The 18,131-nt window shown below is 36.5% G+C and overlaps 1 protein-coding gene and 1 gene segment (V, D, J or C); one reads left to right on the plus strand and one right to left on the minus strand.

The window, feature by feature from the left end:
• LOC311284461 (Ig kappa chain V-III region MOPC 63-like) overlaps positions 1-18,131 on the minus strand; it is a 945,935-nt gene that overhangs the window by 832,062 nt on the left and 95,742 nt on the right.
• Positions 29-13,390, plus strand: LOC311284131 (protein kinase C and casein kinase substrate in neurons protein 3). Its single transcript, XM_084398994.1, has 11 exons — positions 29-45; positions 422-510; positions 3,558-3,626; positions 4,687-4,843; positions 6,069-6,304; positions 7,199-7,354; positions 7,442-7,617; positions 9,771-9,891; positions 10,081-10,154; positions 12,635-12,714; positions 12,786-13,390. The coding sequence occupies exons 3-11, from the start codon at positions 3,570-3,572 to the stop codon at positions 12,911-12,913; spliced, it is 1,185 nt and encodes a 394-aa protein (XP_084255120.1). The 5' UTR covers positions 29-45; positions 422-510; positions 3,558-3,569; the 3' UTR covers positions 12,914-13,390.

The following is an 18,131-nucleotide window of genomic DNA, read 5'->3' on the forward strand; positions in this document are numbered from 1 at the left end:
TGCAGTAGAGATCACTGCGGGTTCTTCACCGTTCCTGTTGCTGAGGTGATGAACTCTGATAATAAACAATCATCAACATTCACTCAGCCAGTGTTACTATGCTAAGTTAAGCACTTTATAACTTTAAATGCTTTGATATAGAAATTGCATATTTTGTTCAGGCTGTATTGTTTGCTTTTGAACTTATGAACCACACCGATACACACTAATTGCTTCACATGTTGGCGGTTTTTCGCTCTGAGCTGTGGTTGGCAGAGAGCTGAAATAACTCTCACATTCTACAACACACTTAAATTTCACACCTGACAACTCATTTACACTGAGATGAGAGATTATGTACGTGTCAGTGTGTGTGTGTGTGTGTGTGTGAGAGAGAGGAGGAGAACACACACTTGCATGTACATATGCACTTTGGCAACAGCTGACTGACTGCACAGACACTGGAGTGAGACAGACATGGGGGAGAAGTGAAGGATCCTGAAGGAGGACAGAACAAGCCAAGGACTGGAGGTAAAAAGCCTTGGTTTTTTCCATTCAGTTTAACTTAAGTTTATTGGGAAGTTGACAAATAACATGTTCATGTTTTTTTTTTGACACAAAAGTTTTTATTTTAGGTGCTGCAACTTATCTTTTAAAAATAGTTTTGCTCCTCTTTTTTAAGTAGGTACAATTAGTTCATAATATGAGCTCATAAAATATGCATGCATGATAATCATATAAAAAATAGTTTTAGATGTGTGTCACGTCACCTACCCATACAGTGTAAAGAGTGTTGCCCACACGCTGACTTATCTGAAAGTGTTGCATGTGAAAAAACATGTGTTAATATGTGTATTTAGCTCACACAGAGCTTGATCAATAGATCAGTGCTGTTGAAACGCTTCCATTATGGTTTTGTACTTTACTAACAATTGATTGTTACGTGCAATAACAAAAATGCTAGATTTTTGGGCTTTATGAGTTTATTTAAAAATGTGATTTAATTTTGATATGATGCTGTATTTTTATAAACATGTGTTTTTCCATATGCCATTCTTTCATATTAGAGATATGATTGTGATCTCATGTATGTTTCTCATGCAGAAACATGACAGTGTAAATGACCATCACGATTCATCTCGGTCAGAAGTGAACCTGGACTTAAGGGAAATCCCTCTGATGTTTTAAATTTGTGGGCATTTTATTACGTGACTCTAATGGATATATTTGACCATTTTATTCTGGGTTCTAGTTATGGGTTTAGACTCGACAGTGATCTTTTTAATTAGTTTATTTAATTTATTTGACACAATGGGCATTGTGTTAGAACATATTCTCTGATAAATAGAAAATCGCCTCCAGGGGGGCAAATATCACTCTGCTTTGTGACTGTTGTATTTTGCACAGTGTGTGTGTTGTGGAGCATGTGTAAGATGACCCACCAGCTCTTGTTTATTTGGAGTTCGCTCGGCTGGTGCATGGAATCCTGGGTGGGGGAGAACTCTATTTCTGATCCCAGATTCCAGTAGCAACACACACAGACAGACACGCCTTTACAGTATGCTTATAAATGCATGTATCAATACATACCGATGCAGTTATCTCCATTCGTTATTTTGGCGTTCTTTAATTTGGCTAGTTTGTGTGATTTTGTGAGCCTTATCTTTAGTATAAAGATTTCTGTCAGTTTTAATCGTATTAAATTCACCGCGCATTTCAGAGATGTTTATCATCACAACTGACTATATCCAGTTGCAGTCTCGCATGCAGCGAGTCCCCAGAGTGATTCACATGGACAGTTGCATGCTCTGGATAACGGCCAGAAACTCACCCACGACCTATTTTTATCAGATAGACTTTGCAAATACATGCATAAAGTGTTACCACTTTACAGTAAGGTCTCATTTGTACCTCACATTAACAACAACACTCAGTGCATTTTTTACAGCATTTATTCATCTTTATTAATGCCATAACAATACAAATCAATTAAATTCAATAGAAATTTAATTTCTATTTAATTGAATAACATGGACCAATTGTAGTTCACAGTGCACTAAGTAATGTTAACAGATTCAACTTTTAATTTTAAAAATGTATTATTAAATGTTAAAAGATGATTAATTACTGTAGAGGTATTGTTCATTATTAGTTTTAAACCTTATTGTACAAACCTTATTGTACAGTTTCACCCATGCATTTAGGCACAAGTCATATTACGTGTCAATAGTTTAGTGTTCTATAGCAGTGGCTCTCATACACTTATCATTTGAAATTGCCTTACTTTTACCAGTGCATCATTTTTGCAAGATCTTTTTTTATTTTAATCATCATCCAATCAAGTTGCCGTGATTTGACAGATTGAGAATCACTGCTCTACAGACATCAAGCGGGTCGCAGGACTTGTTGCTCTCATCACTTGCTATTTTGCATCTTGTGACCGCGTGTTTTTGACCCCAAACCACAGCGGATGTCATTTTAGACTTTGTTACCTTGTGAAAAAGTTCTCTTAACTGTATTTAATATGCACTTGTAGTGTACGTCAAATCTTAAAAGTATATTTTTAAAAAGCTATACTTGCAGATGTGATATTAATGAAATAAAAGGCCATTTAAAGATCTTTTGCCGTGCTTTAAAGTACACATTTTGACGTGACTAACATGCATACTAAAGCACAGATAAAGTAGTTGATTCAAATTTTAACTAGTGTTATCTGATGTTACTTTTTTTTAATTAATACATTTAAATGCACTAAATTGGAACGTCTTCATTACAAATGTTTAACTGTCAATATATTTAAATACATGACATACAAGTTTCAATAGAAATTACATTAAAATTATTTTTATGTAGCATACATTTTTCAGTCGACTGCACTTTAACCACGTCAGAGAATAGAAATAATTATGAAATGACACATAAAGATAAATTTAAACTTTAATACATTTTCATTCATTTGCAAATTACATGCAATTTCATTTTTCGAAAACATTACATTCAGTCATATATATATATACATATATTAGATTAAAGTTACTCATCAACATGACTAAAATGTTGGCTGTTGTTATATTGTAAAAGGCAAAAGGAACAACCTGGCTGTACACAGGTGACGTTTTGTTCTTTTTCAAGAGCATCTGTGTTTGCAAGTCAAGCATCATTACCATTGCTCATAGTGTTCTGAACAAATCTCTAACACTTCTAAACTGCGGCATGTAACTCATTCTGCAATATGTCAAAACAAGAAGATGTTTACATCCGATGAGACAACAGGCCCGGGGAATGCAAATGTGCAGAAGGTTCAAAAGCTTCTGAGACGCTGCAGTGAGCGGCCGTCTGTTTGCCATGAAGCCTCTAGGAGGATTGTGGAAACAAATGAGTAAACATACCCAGATGCCCCTGAATACATGTCACCTGATGTGTCAAGGCAGGTTCTGATAGTGCAGGGGTAACAACAGCCTCGAGGAATCTGGACAACTTGGACTTCTCTTGGTGCATTGGTTTTATACCCCATAACATGAAGCATGCAGATTCTTCCTCACTTACACACATGCATGTAATCAGACTGTCTTTTGCAGCCAGCTGTGACCATGGCGGACCCTCCCGCAGGCCCACCTGAGGACATCAACAAAATCAGCTTCTGGATGGTAAGGAAAAAGCTGTTGCAACACCTATAGTGAGCTGCCTTGCTGTTTACTCCCTACATAGGTAGCTTCCTTCTAAGGCAGCACCATAGATCAAAAGTGACTGATTTGGGTTGCACTACATAGCATGTGCCACACAAAATAACGCTTTTCATGAGAGACTCAATTCACATAGATTCAAATTGGCATCTATCATTCCATAAAGAACCTGTAACATCAACGGAACCTTTCTAATGCAGAAAAGGTTCTTAATAGTGGAAAAAATACTGATTACTGAAATGTTCTTTGGGGAAACAAAAATGATTCTTCTCTGGCATCACTGTGAAAACCCACATTTGGAACCTTTATTTTAAAAAGTGTGGCACACAAATATCTGAAAATTGTTCCCCCCCCATTTTAACTATTGAGTATTAATTCAATATATTCTCTCTAAATCATATTTTTTTATCTTTTACATTTTCCTTTCAAAAAAAAAAGCCTATTGCTAATATATTGTCCTCTTGTATATTATGCAGATGTGCTAACTTTGCACACATTATGTTCCCAATCCCCCATTTGGGAAATTATATATTATTATCTTTGTCATATAATTTGCACAATTATTTTTGGTAACATGGGAAAAAAATCACTCATTAACATATCTAAATTTGGTTAGTCCAATCAAGATCATTTGCTTTAATCTGGAGATGCTGTCATCATCTATCCACCATTATTTTGTAAACGTTGCTCTTTTACATACTAGAGTTATTATAGTTAGATCATTAATAAAAACATATTCATTACCTGACTATGAGTTTTCCTGTTCAGTTTTGATGACATTTAATGTCCAACAACCTCTGTAGTCTCTGTAGGCACTTCGGAAAATCACAAGGGAGTTTTACTGATGCATTTTATGTCACAGAATAAAAATGTGAAAATATCTTGTGTTCACCACAGACCTTATTTCGGGTATTTAACAAAACATTCAAAACCCCCATTGACTTTAAGTGCTAAAATGCTAACTTGTTTCTGGGTTTTGGCCTACAAAAATACGCCATCCATTTCCTTCTGTTCTTGTCTCAAGCCAGGAAATTACGTGCGGACAGTGCGGAGGACATCAGAGTCGTACCAAGCGTGTAATGACATCATAGCATGTATGAAGGACCGGGCTCATGTGGAGCGACAGTACGCCCGTCAGCTGACTGAGTGGAGCAGCAAGTGGAAATCAATCACTGACACTCGTGAGTGCTTCAGTCTGACCTGTCAAAAACTCTCAATAAGTGATCAGTTTAAAACTCAGAGTAGCTCCGCCCACAGTCAAATCTCATTGGTCCGAAGTTGGTCCACTATTTTCAGAAGCGTCACGCTCACTAAAACTGGCGTAGGTATTATTGAATCTTTGCTCATTTTTGAGTTTTTGTTTTTGATGTCTTTGTCAGTTGCTTTAATCTGAAGATTCTGTTATCTACCCAGCCTTATTTTGTTGCTCTTTTACATACCAGGGTTATTATAGTTAAAGGGGTGGTATAATGCCCTTTTCACAAGATGTAAATTAAGTCTCTGATGTCCCCAGAGTGTGTATGTGAAGTTTTAGCTCAGAATACCCCACAGATATTTGTATATAGCATGTTAAAATTGTCACTTTTTGAGGGTGAGCAAAAACGCACCGTTTTTGTGTCTGTTCCTTTAAATGCAAATGAGCTGCTGCTCCTGGCACAGGGGGCGGAGTTACAAGAGCTCGTGTCCTTTTACCTCACACACACAGACATGCACTGAAAATTAAAAAAAACTTTTAGCCTTTTATGTTCAAACCGGATTCAGACAATGATGGAGAGACTCAAGAAGAAGTGACAACATGTAGAAGCAACAGGACATTTCTGAATGGGTAATTGATGAATTTAGGTAGCTTATGTGTAGTTAGCATATTCTGTCATGATAATCTATAAATCGCGTTCCCGGGGGCGGGGTTTATGTAAATTTTACATTTAAGGGAGGAATGTTGTTGTAGTCCCTACCAGCCGTTTGTTGTAGTCCTTAAAAAGCGATTTCTTTAAAAGCAAATATCTCCCTTTGCTTTGAACTCTAAGCTTCATAACTTTGCAGATGTTGTTTATGCTCAAACAGCAACATTGCATACTAACTAAAGTAAAAAAAGTGAAATCATAATCAACCACCCCTTTAACTAAAACCATGAAAAAAATGTTTTTTTTCGTGAAATAAAACAAATTTTAACTTAATTCTAAAATAACTAAAACTGAAATAAGAATTAATAAATAAAAAAAGATGCATTTAAAAAAAAATGTACAGAAAAATATACAAATAAAAGTATCTCAGTGATATTAAAATAGCACTGTTACATAAAAACAAAAATCTGCTGGCTGTCAAGTTCAGTTGCAGTTTTGCTTAGTGTGACGTAAATGGATAAAAGCTGATGTGTGTGTGTGTCTCTCTCTCTCTCTCTCTCAGGGCCGCTGTACGGGTCCCTCTTGCGAGCGTGGCAGTGCTTTTTCTCGTCCACCGAGCGTCTGTCTGCCCTTCACACGTCAATCTCCCAGTCTCTGGTTTCAGAAGACGGAGAGCGCATTCGCTCTTGGAAGAAAGAGACGTTCCCGCGGAAAATGTTCTGCGGCTTCAGGGAGTCACATGACCTTGGGACGGCTTTCTCACGTGCTCAGAAGCCCTGGGTGAAGAGATTAAAGAAGGTGATAGTAAGACGTATACTGACGATGATATAATCGCTGGAGGTTGCCAACTGTTTCAAATTAATACCATTTGTTTTAAAATCCCACTCAGTGTTTCAGTACATTAAAGCAAGATAGTACAGGAAAATCCAGGCTTAATTTGGAGATTTCAGGCTATTTTGCTTCATTAACTAGTGGAAAGAAAACATCTGAAATACACATTTATTACACGTAGATCTATTAGCGTAGATTTCAATTATAATACATGTCATTTAAAGGCCATTATTCTAAGAGTTTTTATCTCCACTTCAGTATCACTTATATACACCAAATTTTACAGTTTTATTCCCATCCAAAATTCCCATTTTTACTGAGGAGTTTGTTTATATCATTTGGCTGATTTTATGCAGTTTATTCCTAAAAATATTTTTTTCTGTCTGTTGACTGTATTTTTGGGGGTTTATGGAATGATAAAAATAGATATCCAAAATCCCTTCTGTAAAAACCTTTAACTCTAACATGCCAATAAAAGGAAACCAGAAATTTTCAGATTTCAGCTCTGGAAATGTACAGTATGTGCAAATTTAATTAGATAATGCCTCACAGCATATTTAAACAACATTTCAGGAAACTTGTATTTCAAAACAATTGTCTTAATGTACTGTGATTACTCAACTAAAGGGAAATTGTGGTGATAACTATTAGTTCAGAATTATTATCTGCATTTATTTCCTTTCATACAGCATTCAGCTTTTAGTGAGGAAAAAAATATTACTTGACATTGGAAACGTCCCAGTTAGAAAGAGAAGATGAGATAGTTGTATTCCCAGTGCATGTTATAGCATAAGTTAGAGCTGAATATGACATGAAAAGCGCTACGTGATGCTAATAATAATTTTTTTGTGTATCCATTAGCTGGAAAAGGCCCGTGCGGTGTATCATAAGTCATGTCAGAAGGAGCTGATCGCTCAGGAAAAAGAGAATCAAGCCAAACACAACGCCAACCTGAGTGAGAGCAAACTGTCCAAGATTCAGCAGACGAGAGAGAGAGCCACACAGGAGCGCAGCAAGGTCAGTGAGCAATGAGGCTTTCTACACAAACATATTATATTTATTATATATAATATATTCATGAATTATTTATGCGTGTTTTTGCAGGCACGTGATCGTTATGAGAAGGTCCTAGAGAACGTCACTGGCTTTGCACCGCGATACATGGAGGAAATGGAGTCTGTGTTCGACCAATCACAGGAGGAGGAGAGGAAGAGGATCAGCTTCCTGAAACAGGCCTTCCTGTCCATTCACAGACACCTCGACATCACCAACAATGAGAGGTTTAAAATGGCAACACGCATTTGATTACATTACATTAGCCGCCATAAAACAATTGTGATAGTTTTTTTTCCGTTTTTGTAGTGAACACATTAAAGCTTTGCTTTAAAGTTCATTAAGAAGGGAACAAAAACAAATATGTGTTAGTGTTGATTTCAGAACAGTTTCAATTGAAATGTGTACACAGGGTTTGAAATGAACTTTTTCACTCACCGGCCAATTTGGCTACTAAAGTTACCGGCCATTCAGAACTTCTACTGGCCAAAAGAAAAAAGAATCCAAATTAACTACGTCACAGCAATTTATATGTATATAAAAAATAAAATTTGGATTTCATACATTAATTTCTGATTTTTAACAAAATCCTGTCATCCAGCCATCTCCTCCCTTCCTCTTTTATCCTCATCCTTTTCAACAAAAATGTGTTTTAAGTGGACAGATCAATACAGTACAAAGAACATAAAAAAAAAAGTAGGATGTTGGAAAATAACAATGTCTTTTCTGTTAACCAAATGCTTTTTAATCTTCGCTATTGCTTCAATGCAAATGAACAAGTGCGCCAGATATGAGCAGATTCTGCGCAATACGCTGTATTTAATATATCATGATGACTCACGAGTTGAGTATTTGTGCAGATTTGGCTCACACGAACTTCCCCAGCAAAGTGAGTAAACATAATAAGTAACGCCAAATTGGCTCGTGATTTGACAGCGTCACAGTTGATTTTTAACCGCATTTGGAGGGTGTTCATTTCAAACCCTGTGTGTACTTATATATTTGCTTTCTGCACTTTATGTATTTATGTGTATATATTATGGAGGCTTGTTTTCACCATGGAATAAAAATAAGGGTAATTGCGACATTTTTTTCAGAATTGCGAGTTTATATCTCTTTATAATTTTATAATTGCATTTGCAAGCATAAATGAATAATTCTGAGGGGGGAAAAAAATCTGAATTACGAGATATAAACTCACAATTCTGTCTTTTTTCCTTGCAATTCCAAGTTCACATATTAACTCTGAATTGCAAGATATAAACTTGTGAGATTAAAAAGTCTAAATTTACCTTTTTTTCCCTATATATATATATATATATATATATACAGTGCAATGCATAAGTGAATACACCCATGCTAAAGTTGACTAAAAAGAGGAATAAAAAATCATATTTTGGAAATTGAACTTAATGCCTTAATTAAAAAAATTAGGAAAAATCCAACCTTTAAGGACACCAATTTTCTTTGTGAATGAATAATGTATTGTAAATAAATAAAAGTTCTTCCTTAAAATACATGGTGCATAAGTGAGTACACCCCTATGTTAAATTCCCATAGAGGCAGGCAGATTTTTATTTTTAAGTATTTTTTTTTTTTTAAATTTAGGATACTATGCATCCTGATAAAGTTCCCTTGGCCTTTGGAATTAAAATAGCCCCACATCATCACATAGCCTTCACCATACCTAGAGATTGGCATGGTTTTATTTCAGTTAGCCTAAAAGCTAGTTTGATTTGCATTGAGAGATGATCTTATGGAAAGTACCCCATGCCAATCTCTAGGTATGGTGAAGGCTATGTGATGATGTGGGGCTATTTTAATTCCAAAGGCCAAGGGAACTTTATCAGAATGCATAGTATCCTAAAAAAATAAATAAAAAAAAAAACTTAAAAATAAAAATCTGCCTGCCTCTATGGGAATTTAACATAGGGGTGTACTCACTTATGCACCATGTATTTTAAGGAAGAACATTTATTTATTTACAATACATTATTCATTCACAAAGAAAATTGGTGTCCTTAAAGGTTGGATTTTTTCTAATTTTTTAAATTAAGGCATTAAGTTCAATTTCCAAAAGATGATTTTTTATTCCTCTTTTTAGTCAACTTTAGCATGGGTGTATTCACTTATGCATTGCACTGTATATATATATATATATATATATATATTAGTATGTATACTTTATATGTATGTAATATATATATATTCATAGGAAGTTCATAGCGCTATTAACACTTTCTCAGACGAGCAGATGCGATGAGACCTGTTTTCCTGTTTGTTCATGTGACGTTCAACATAAAGCCTATTAGCTGCAGTGATGTTCATTGTCCTGTCAAAAAGCCTGAGGGTTTTTATATGTGTATTGCGTGTGTTTCAGTATAAAAGCAGTGTACGGTGAACTACATCACACACTCATGTCCATCAGTGAACCTGATGATCTCCGCTGGTGGAAGAACCACCATGGGCCGGGCATGCCAACCGACTGGCCCAAAATAGAGGTGTGTGTCATCATATGCATCCAGATTGTGTCAAAAACTGTCGTAATTTAGTGTTTCACGACTTGACTATTCACAAAACAAGTTTTAAAATGACTACAGGACCCATTTGATTCTTCTTTCTTTCTTTCTTTCTTTCTTTCTTTCTGTGTTTTTGTCCTGTAATCTGGTCTATGCGTGGTTTTGGTGCAGGACTGGAATCCTCCGATTAAAAAACAAAAACCAGGAAAGAAACCAAAAGTACACAGAGGACCTGAGGAGAAAGCGTAAGCTCACCACACACACACACACACACACGCACACACAATAAAGTGTCTATAATTGTATATTTAACACCATTAGATTTTTGTCTCAATTTTCAACTATGATGTATTTAAGGCTAGACAATACAAGGCAAAACCATTGTTTTTTTTTTTTTTATTAATCTCCACTTCAGTATCACTTTCATCCACTAAACTTTATGGTTTTATTCCTATATTCTGACGGGTTTTACAGAGGGGTTTGTATAATTTGCCTGATTAAATACATGTTTCCCTAAAACATGGTGAAACATGGAAGCAACCTGGCTTTATCAGTGTTCACATTTATGTTCTGGAAATGTATGCAAATTAGGGCGTATTTAATGAAATAATGCCTCATTTCAGTATTTAAACATATTTCAGAAAACTTGTAATAAATTACAGTAGTCTTGATGTACTGTGATTAATCAACTAGGGAAAGTATGGTGTTATTTATTAGTCTACATTTTGACCCTATTCGCCTGTAGTGTCTTGCCTTAACTGAGAATTGTTGCACTCAACGTGCTCTATTATAATGTCAAAGGTAATATTAATTAATTCAAGTTAATTAGAAAATAAATCAGATTATGAAATGAAATGTGTAAGTATTGAGCAGCGAGTCTCTTTGGGTTTCCGTCTGTCAGCGGTTCAAATCCTTCTTGGCTGAAGTGATTCGGTTGGATGAGGAATGATTGTGAACTGCAGTCATAAAGGTGAAGTGTGTCATTTGCCGAAATGTGCAGTATACTGTGTGCAATACTAGAATGCGCTCAGCTTGATCTTCATTTCCGCTGTGATGAATGAACTGGAGCTGATTTCATCTGATCATCTGATCAGCCGTCAAAAGAGTGAAGAAATGTTTTTTACACAAAATGCATTAAAAATGCAGATTTATGTTTCTTGCATGATACCGGCTGGAAGTCACTGAATTAAACATGAGGTCATGTGACAACAATGTTGCATACTACTTTTTAAAATGCTTATTGTTGCACAATGCATATTTAAAAATAGCATGTAGTGCGTGCTGTAAACAGTCTGTGAACATTCCATTCTTTTACTTTCATTTTTCTTTGATTTTGATGTTCAAAAATAATGATGCATTGAATGGAATGTCATAGATAGAGTTTAAAAATGGTTAACATCTAAATTAACGTGGGTTTTTTTCCCAGTCAAAAATATGATTGACGATCACTGAATCGACCTGAATACATTTTATACCCACAAAACTCATTTTTATGGGTTAAATGGGTAGCTCTTTAAGGTAACATTATCTTGTTTGACACACTATCTTTGGTTTCAAATCTCCATAGTTTAGTTTCTGTATTTTGTATCAGATCATTGATCATTATCAGTGCCCCTATTATGCTGTGTTATAGGTTCCTAATGTTGCTTTGGAGTCTCCCACAATAGGTTTACATGCCAAGGTCAAAAAAACGTTTCATTTTCTCCGGATACTTTTTCTACATTGCAGCATCAGCTCTTTTCTTTGGAGTCTGAAAACGGTTCGTTTGAAGATTCAGTCTCTCTAAAGTGTATTTGCATTGCAGAAAACAGCGTCTTCTCAACAACACGAACCAAACGTCTCAGCGACAGCTACAGCGTTTGAGGGCGGGGCAAAGCAAATGTGGTTCACAGGCAACCAATGAAGACCATTATGCAGATTTGTTAAATCTTCAAAACTATGCAGGCCTTTTACATTCACAAACTGCTATATTACACACTGCATGAAAGGTTATATTTGAAAAAAAGCATAAAAGAGGCAGCCAGCCAGGTATTGCGACATGACTTTTCCTCCAAGATTGTGTGTGTGTGTGTGTGTTCCGCTCCTTCATGATTTTTGTTGTCCCTTCCTCAGAGCACATCTATAAAACATACTGCCACTTCCATGTTTCACTGTAGGGACGCTGTGTGTGTTCATTGTGATGAACAATCTTACTGACAATCTTTAGCACTTAAGCATGAAGACCCAAAAGTTGTTTTTGTCATCTTCCTCCAGTGTGCTTTTGGCTGAGCTCCAGTTGAGATGTTTTTATCTTTGCGAACTGTTTTATTCTGCCATGAGGACTGTAACTCTCCCTTAAAACAGTTTCTCTCTTATGCGGACACTGTGTTTGGAGGGCAGCCAGTCCTGGGCAGATTCACATTTGTGAATGTCACCTTTTTAATGATGGTGTTCGGTGTGCTTTAAGGTATATTCAATGTTAATGGCTGCAAGTTGTTTAGTGGGTTGAATAAACGTTTTTTGGGAGGAATTAATCAGTGCTGGCGAGGTTTCTTTTAGTGTTATGTTTCGAGGCATATAGTAGATTCATGCATTTGAATTGCATATAACATTTCCATCTATTACACTGTATATAATATATTAGCATAATAGTGAAATAGCACTGTAGCTTCCATACGGTTTGGACGCCTCAGGAGTTGAGGTGAAATTGAAAGCGCTCAGATTTCTCTGTCATCTTCTCCCGCAGGGTCATGATCGGAGGAGTGCGTGTGCGAGCGCTGTACAACTACACCGGAGAGGAAGACGATGAACTGTCCTTCAGAGCAGGTGATCTTCGACCCTTGTGAAGTTAAACTGAATCTCTCTGAGGCGCTGACGGCTGTCGCTCTGTCTCACAGGTGAAGAGTTCCTCAAGATTGAGGAAGAGGATGATCAGGGCTGGTGCTGGGGGGTGAAGGAAGACGGAGTCCAAGGGCTTTACCCAGCCAATTACGTGTTGCCTGTGAAAGGACATCAGGAATCATAGATGAGGCACAACCATGCATATTTACAGTTATGGAAAACATTTATACGGTGGCCATCAAAAAGTATGTGAATGTCATTGCATTAGATTGCATTTTCTTTTCGACTTTTTCAACACTATTTCTATTGTTTTGTCATTTAACCCTTAAATGCATGAATGTTTTGCCAATCATTACATATTCGGGTCTTTAGCGACCCGGATCTGTATCTAACACAGATGGATCTCTGTCTCTGATATTAGAGTAACTTTATTTCAGAAGGATGAAATAAAGCATATTTTGTTATCTTTTGGAGCTTGGAAGGGTTCAGTTTGAGCAGAAGCTTTATACCATCATCACTGTCCTCATCAGAGCTCATTTCTCAGTACATTCAGCATCTGGCTCATATTCGCCAGCTCAACCATATTCTCAAAACCGTCGGTTTCATCTTCAAAGCCAATATTTTGATCGCTGACAGCTTCTTTACTAGATCCACCATCAAGTGACAGTGACGGTAATATTTGATTGCGTCAGTACTTGAGTCGCTGAGCTATTTCAAGTTTTTCTGATTATTCTTCCTATTCTTTTGTTTTCTGCCTGCGGTAACTATGAGTGAAACATCACGTCATCATTGTGGATCAGACATCGCCACCATGTGGAATAATGGTGAATTGCACTTATTCAGTCATCAAAGATTCAATTATTGTTGTGCAGAAAAAATATATACTTAGATTGTTACACACCTCGGGTCGTTAGCAACCATATATAATTTTTTTTACAAGAAATGAATGGGAAAACAAGCATCATTTTATGTTTTTTTTTTTTTTTGTTATATCGTTTATAATGAATTTATTGAGGAATACTAAGAAGGTTGATTTCTAACTTAAAAAAAATGAATGAGGAGGGAAGTGAATGAAATCACGAGGTATGTGTTTAAGGGTTAAAAGGGTTTTTTCTTTTTTTCTTTTTCTTCTTGTCAAGTGTATTTGCGTTTTATTTCTGTAAATGAACTGCTGCTCAGTTTGCAGTGCTACTTAGTAACAGTGACATTCAGATATTTTTAAGTCTCTAAATACTTCCACCGTATGAATGGAAAGAATTAAGTTAATAAGTGTGTTCATCGGAAAACAACCTACAACTACAACCAGTGTTTCTACAGACCAAAATGATAATAAAATATTAATTCTGTTTCATCAATGGAACCTTTACCTCTTTATTTAATAATATGGGATGTCATTCATTTTAATTAACACATTTTTGCTTTTGGAAAACCTCCAAGAGAGCCAGAGACCTGCAAATGATTCAAGCAGAGTCAAGAAACGGCCTCTTTGTAATTTATATATTGCTTAATGAGGGGTTGTACAAAAACCAGTAGGAGCTTGTTAGAAAGATTACTGTGCACTGGAGAAAAGCCTCCATTATCATCAGAGCCAAATCCATATTATATTTCACCTACAGGCATTCACACCTGAAAAAGTGGAAGGAATAAAACTAACATTTCTGTGCATTGAACACTTGACTATCAGCTCCGGCTCTGTCACACACCCAGGACCGAACGAGCGAAGATGGGGTTTGAACAGGTATCTGGTTAAACATCAAGGAACAGGTGCGTAACTATAGCAACCAGTCAATAATTCTGGAATGACAGGGACCTCTGGTGGCCGATCTAAAATCCCATCTCTCCATCTGTTTTAATGTTGTTTTTACAGTCGAGACAGAAGTTAAGCCTCAAAGCTCGTCTATTTTACTGTGAATGTTATTTTGTGCATATGAAGTACTATAAATGCAGTTGAATTACCATATAAGTTTAGGGATGTTGTTGAAAGAAGTCTCTTCTGCTCACCATTAAAAATACAGTAAAAATGTGAAATAATATTACCATTTAAAACAGCTGTTTTCTATTTGAATACATTGTAAAATGTACTTTATTCCTGTGATCAAAGCTGAATTTTCAGCATCATTACTCCAGTCTTCAGTGTCACATGATCCTTCAGGAATCATTCTAATATGAAGATCTGCTGCTCAAGAAACATTTCATTATTATCAATGTTGAAAACACTTGCTTAATATCTTGTGGAAATCTTTTATAACATTATAAATGTATTTAATGCGTCGTTCCTGAATAAAAGTAATGAATTCTTTCAACAACAAAACAAATGACTGACCCCAAACTGTTAATTCATAAAAGCACCAATTTATGCCTGTTTTTCTTAGCAAATAAATAAATAAATCTGTAAACACAAAAAAAATCCACAAGTTTGATGCATCTTTAGTTCGCTAACAGACTGTTTTTAATTGTGAATCGTTTATTAGTCTCTCGTGTAACAAGTTGATGCCACTTTTTAATTTATTCAGGCCCAGAACTGTTCACAAACGCTCACGTACTTCTGTGGATCATGTGTCTGGCCTTTACCACAGCCTAACAGCAGTAATGGGAAAGTTTCGAGTTAGTAAACCGTGATAACACCAAAACCTCGTAACGTACGGTTTTCGTTTGGATGCAAGCATTAAAATCTATGGCTAAATCCATCACATTACAATTAGTAATTTAAATTTAAATTTCTTTCGAACCAGCACATTTAGATATATTATTTTCAGCTATTTTATTCTTGTGTACTATTTATTAGGATTTAGCAACTGAACTGGGATGCTGCGATATAATTTCACAACTATAATATCTTAAAGGTTTGTGTTAATTAAAGATCGAAAACAACAAGCTATTGAGATTATATTGGTTAATAATATCAATATCATGCATATAAAGTGTCCAGTCCATATGTAGCAGGCGATAGCGTCAGTATTAGTAACAGAAGCACATAGCGTTTCAGTGAGGCAGATACAGAGAACTCATTCACACACAAGCACAGTCCTCCACATGCACACACACACACTCACACACACACACACATGCATACATGAAAACCCTTAGTGGGAGGAAACACACAATAATATATGCCACGAGATGTTGACGCACATATGCACTGGAAGAAAAATGAAAGACTGAGGATCATATGACATTGTGAGGGCAGAAACCTAGCGCACGACAGCTGCGTTAAAGACATCAGCCAAACTGACGACACAGCTCGAGTTTCAGCTCAAACCAGAGCGAGTGATATAGACGCTGCAAAACGGGGGAGTTGTTTATTGTTTGTTTGTTTATATTTGTGTGTGCGTGCGTCTGTGCGTGTTGTACGGAACGGAGTGAGGTGAGGGAAGGCAGAATATCCACTGCACCACTGTGTGACTGGATTCTTAATGGGAGGGGGGATGGAGAGAGAGAGAGAGAGAGAGAGAGAGGTAGGTAGATGGCTTATCATTAAGTCATAATACATACTGGAGGACACAAGTGTGTGGGACGCAGACAGAGTTCAACACAGAACCACAGGAGAGCTCAAACAGGGCCGCTAATGTGAACTACCTCAAGCATGTTGAACATGGAGGCCGAGCTCCATTACCATTACGCCCGCTAGATCTGGTCAAGATGCCCTGCTTATTCATTTATTCCTTTACTGGGAGAATCAGCTTTGCTAGCGGCCATCAGCATTTACCAGGAGCTGCAAAAATAGCCCTAATAAAAATGCAACCTTTTTTTGGTCACACTTTAGTTTAGGGTCCAATCCTCACTAAATAATTAACTACGACTTTTGCCTCAGTAAACTTCTAATCACTGCGTATTAATAGTGTGGTCGATTTTTCCCTAAACCTAACTATCTGGGGCGTTTCCCATCGACACCCAATTGATCTTATTAACTGGGGACGTCTCCAAATCGACACCTAATTCCTTAAACTGGGGCGTCTCCAAATCGACACCAATACCTTTATCTGGGGCGTCTACTAATCACCACCCAATACCTTTATACTCTAGCTTTTGCGTTTTCAGTCGACAGCTGGCCGAGTCTTACTCTAACTAACTTGCTTCCCTAAACTCGCTCACTTCCTGCGCAGGAATAATCGACAAACAAACTTCTGCAAATGTCCTCTAAATGCTTTAATCACGGCCGGGAGATCTTCCCGAGCAGTTCTCAGGGAATCTCTCCCAAGAAGCAAGGCCGGAGGATCTCAGACAAATTCCATTGAGAATCCCACCAGAAAACACGAATACAACAGTTTTTATAGAATCGAGACAACAAATAAGATTATCGTGACTGACATGTCACCTTCAATATGATTGGTTCAATTGGTTCAAAAGCCCCAACCTTTTCCCTCTGTCACTGGCACAAGCAAACTCTGATTTTGTGATTACTTATCACAAGGTTTGAGAACTAGTCATCTGTCTAGTTTCACTTCCCCTATTTGTTATTTATGCACACACACTCACACAATCAAAGTCACAATTTTTCCCCAAAGAGTTTGGAAACATTTTAAAGTATATGAATGTCGTTCCTGCAAGAAAAACAAATGTTAGTTGATTAAGGTTGATTAATTAAACAATCCATCACAATAGTTAGTAAGGTAGTTGTTAAGTTTACGTATTGAGTAGGATTAAGTAGAATATGGTCATGCAGAATATGTGCTAATAAACAGCCAATATCCTAGTAGCATGCTAATAAGCAACCGGTTAATAGTGAGAATTGGACCCTGAAGTAAAGTGTTGAAATTGCATGGTGACCAATTATGAGATAAAATTGCCTCTGAAACTGAGTTTGCATAGCTAAGCATCAGCGTAAATGTATGTTTTAGGCCCGCCTGTGAATTCATCTGATGCGTTTTGCATAAGAACTGCTTTCCTGGTTATATTTTAGAAATAACTTGAACAAATATTGTGCTCTTAAAAATGAAGGTTCTTTATTGGCATTGATGGTTCCACTGAGTCTTTCCACTGCACTAAAAAAAAAGGAAAATCTGTTTTTATGTCTATCCACAGGCAGGACCTTCATGTTCCAAACCCTGAAGCTGAAACTAGAAGAACTTGAATGTCTTATTGCTTCATGGTTATCATCTCTTGAAAACATTTAGTGCGAGTTATCTGGTACATCAACCCTCAACAATGGTGACAATTAACAAATATACATTTAGTAAATATATACATATATACACCTCAAGTTACAATTTAACCATCATTCAGATAAGAGCTTTTCAAGTCATGGATCAGTATGAGGATTTTGTGGACGAAATGAATTTGTATTTCATGCCAAAACGCTGTTACTGTATACTTTAATGCACAAGAAAGAAAAGAAAAAAACATTTTGTGAACAAAATAATCATTCTGTGAATATGATGATTAATTCACCTGCATACACAAAA

Source organism: Rutilus rutilus (assembly GCF_951802725.1).
Source record: "Rutilus rutilus genome assembly, chromosome: 24".
In the NCBI taxonomy this organism is placed as follows: Eukaryota; Metazoa; Chordata; class Actinopteri; order Cypriniformes; family Leuciscidae; genus Rutilus; species Rutilus rutilus.

Bases quoted from the DNA above. Each gene is read 5' to 3' on its own strand.
- LOC311284131 (XM_084398994.1), top strand. From the start codon at position 3,570: ATGGCGGACCCTCCCGCAGGCCCACCTGAGGACATCAACAAAATCAGC. The intron at 3,627-4,686 runs GTAAGGAAAAAG...TCTTGTCTCAAG, and splicing joins ACAAAATCAGCTTCTGGATG to CCAGGAAATTACGTGCGGAC. The intron at 7,618-9,770 runs GTTTAAAATGGC...CGTGTGTTTCAG, and splicing joins GACATCACCAACAATGAGAG to TATAAAAGCAGTGTACGGTG.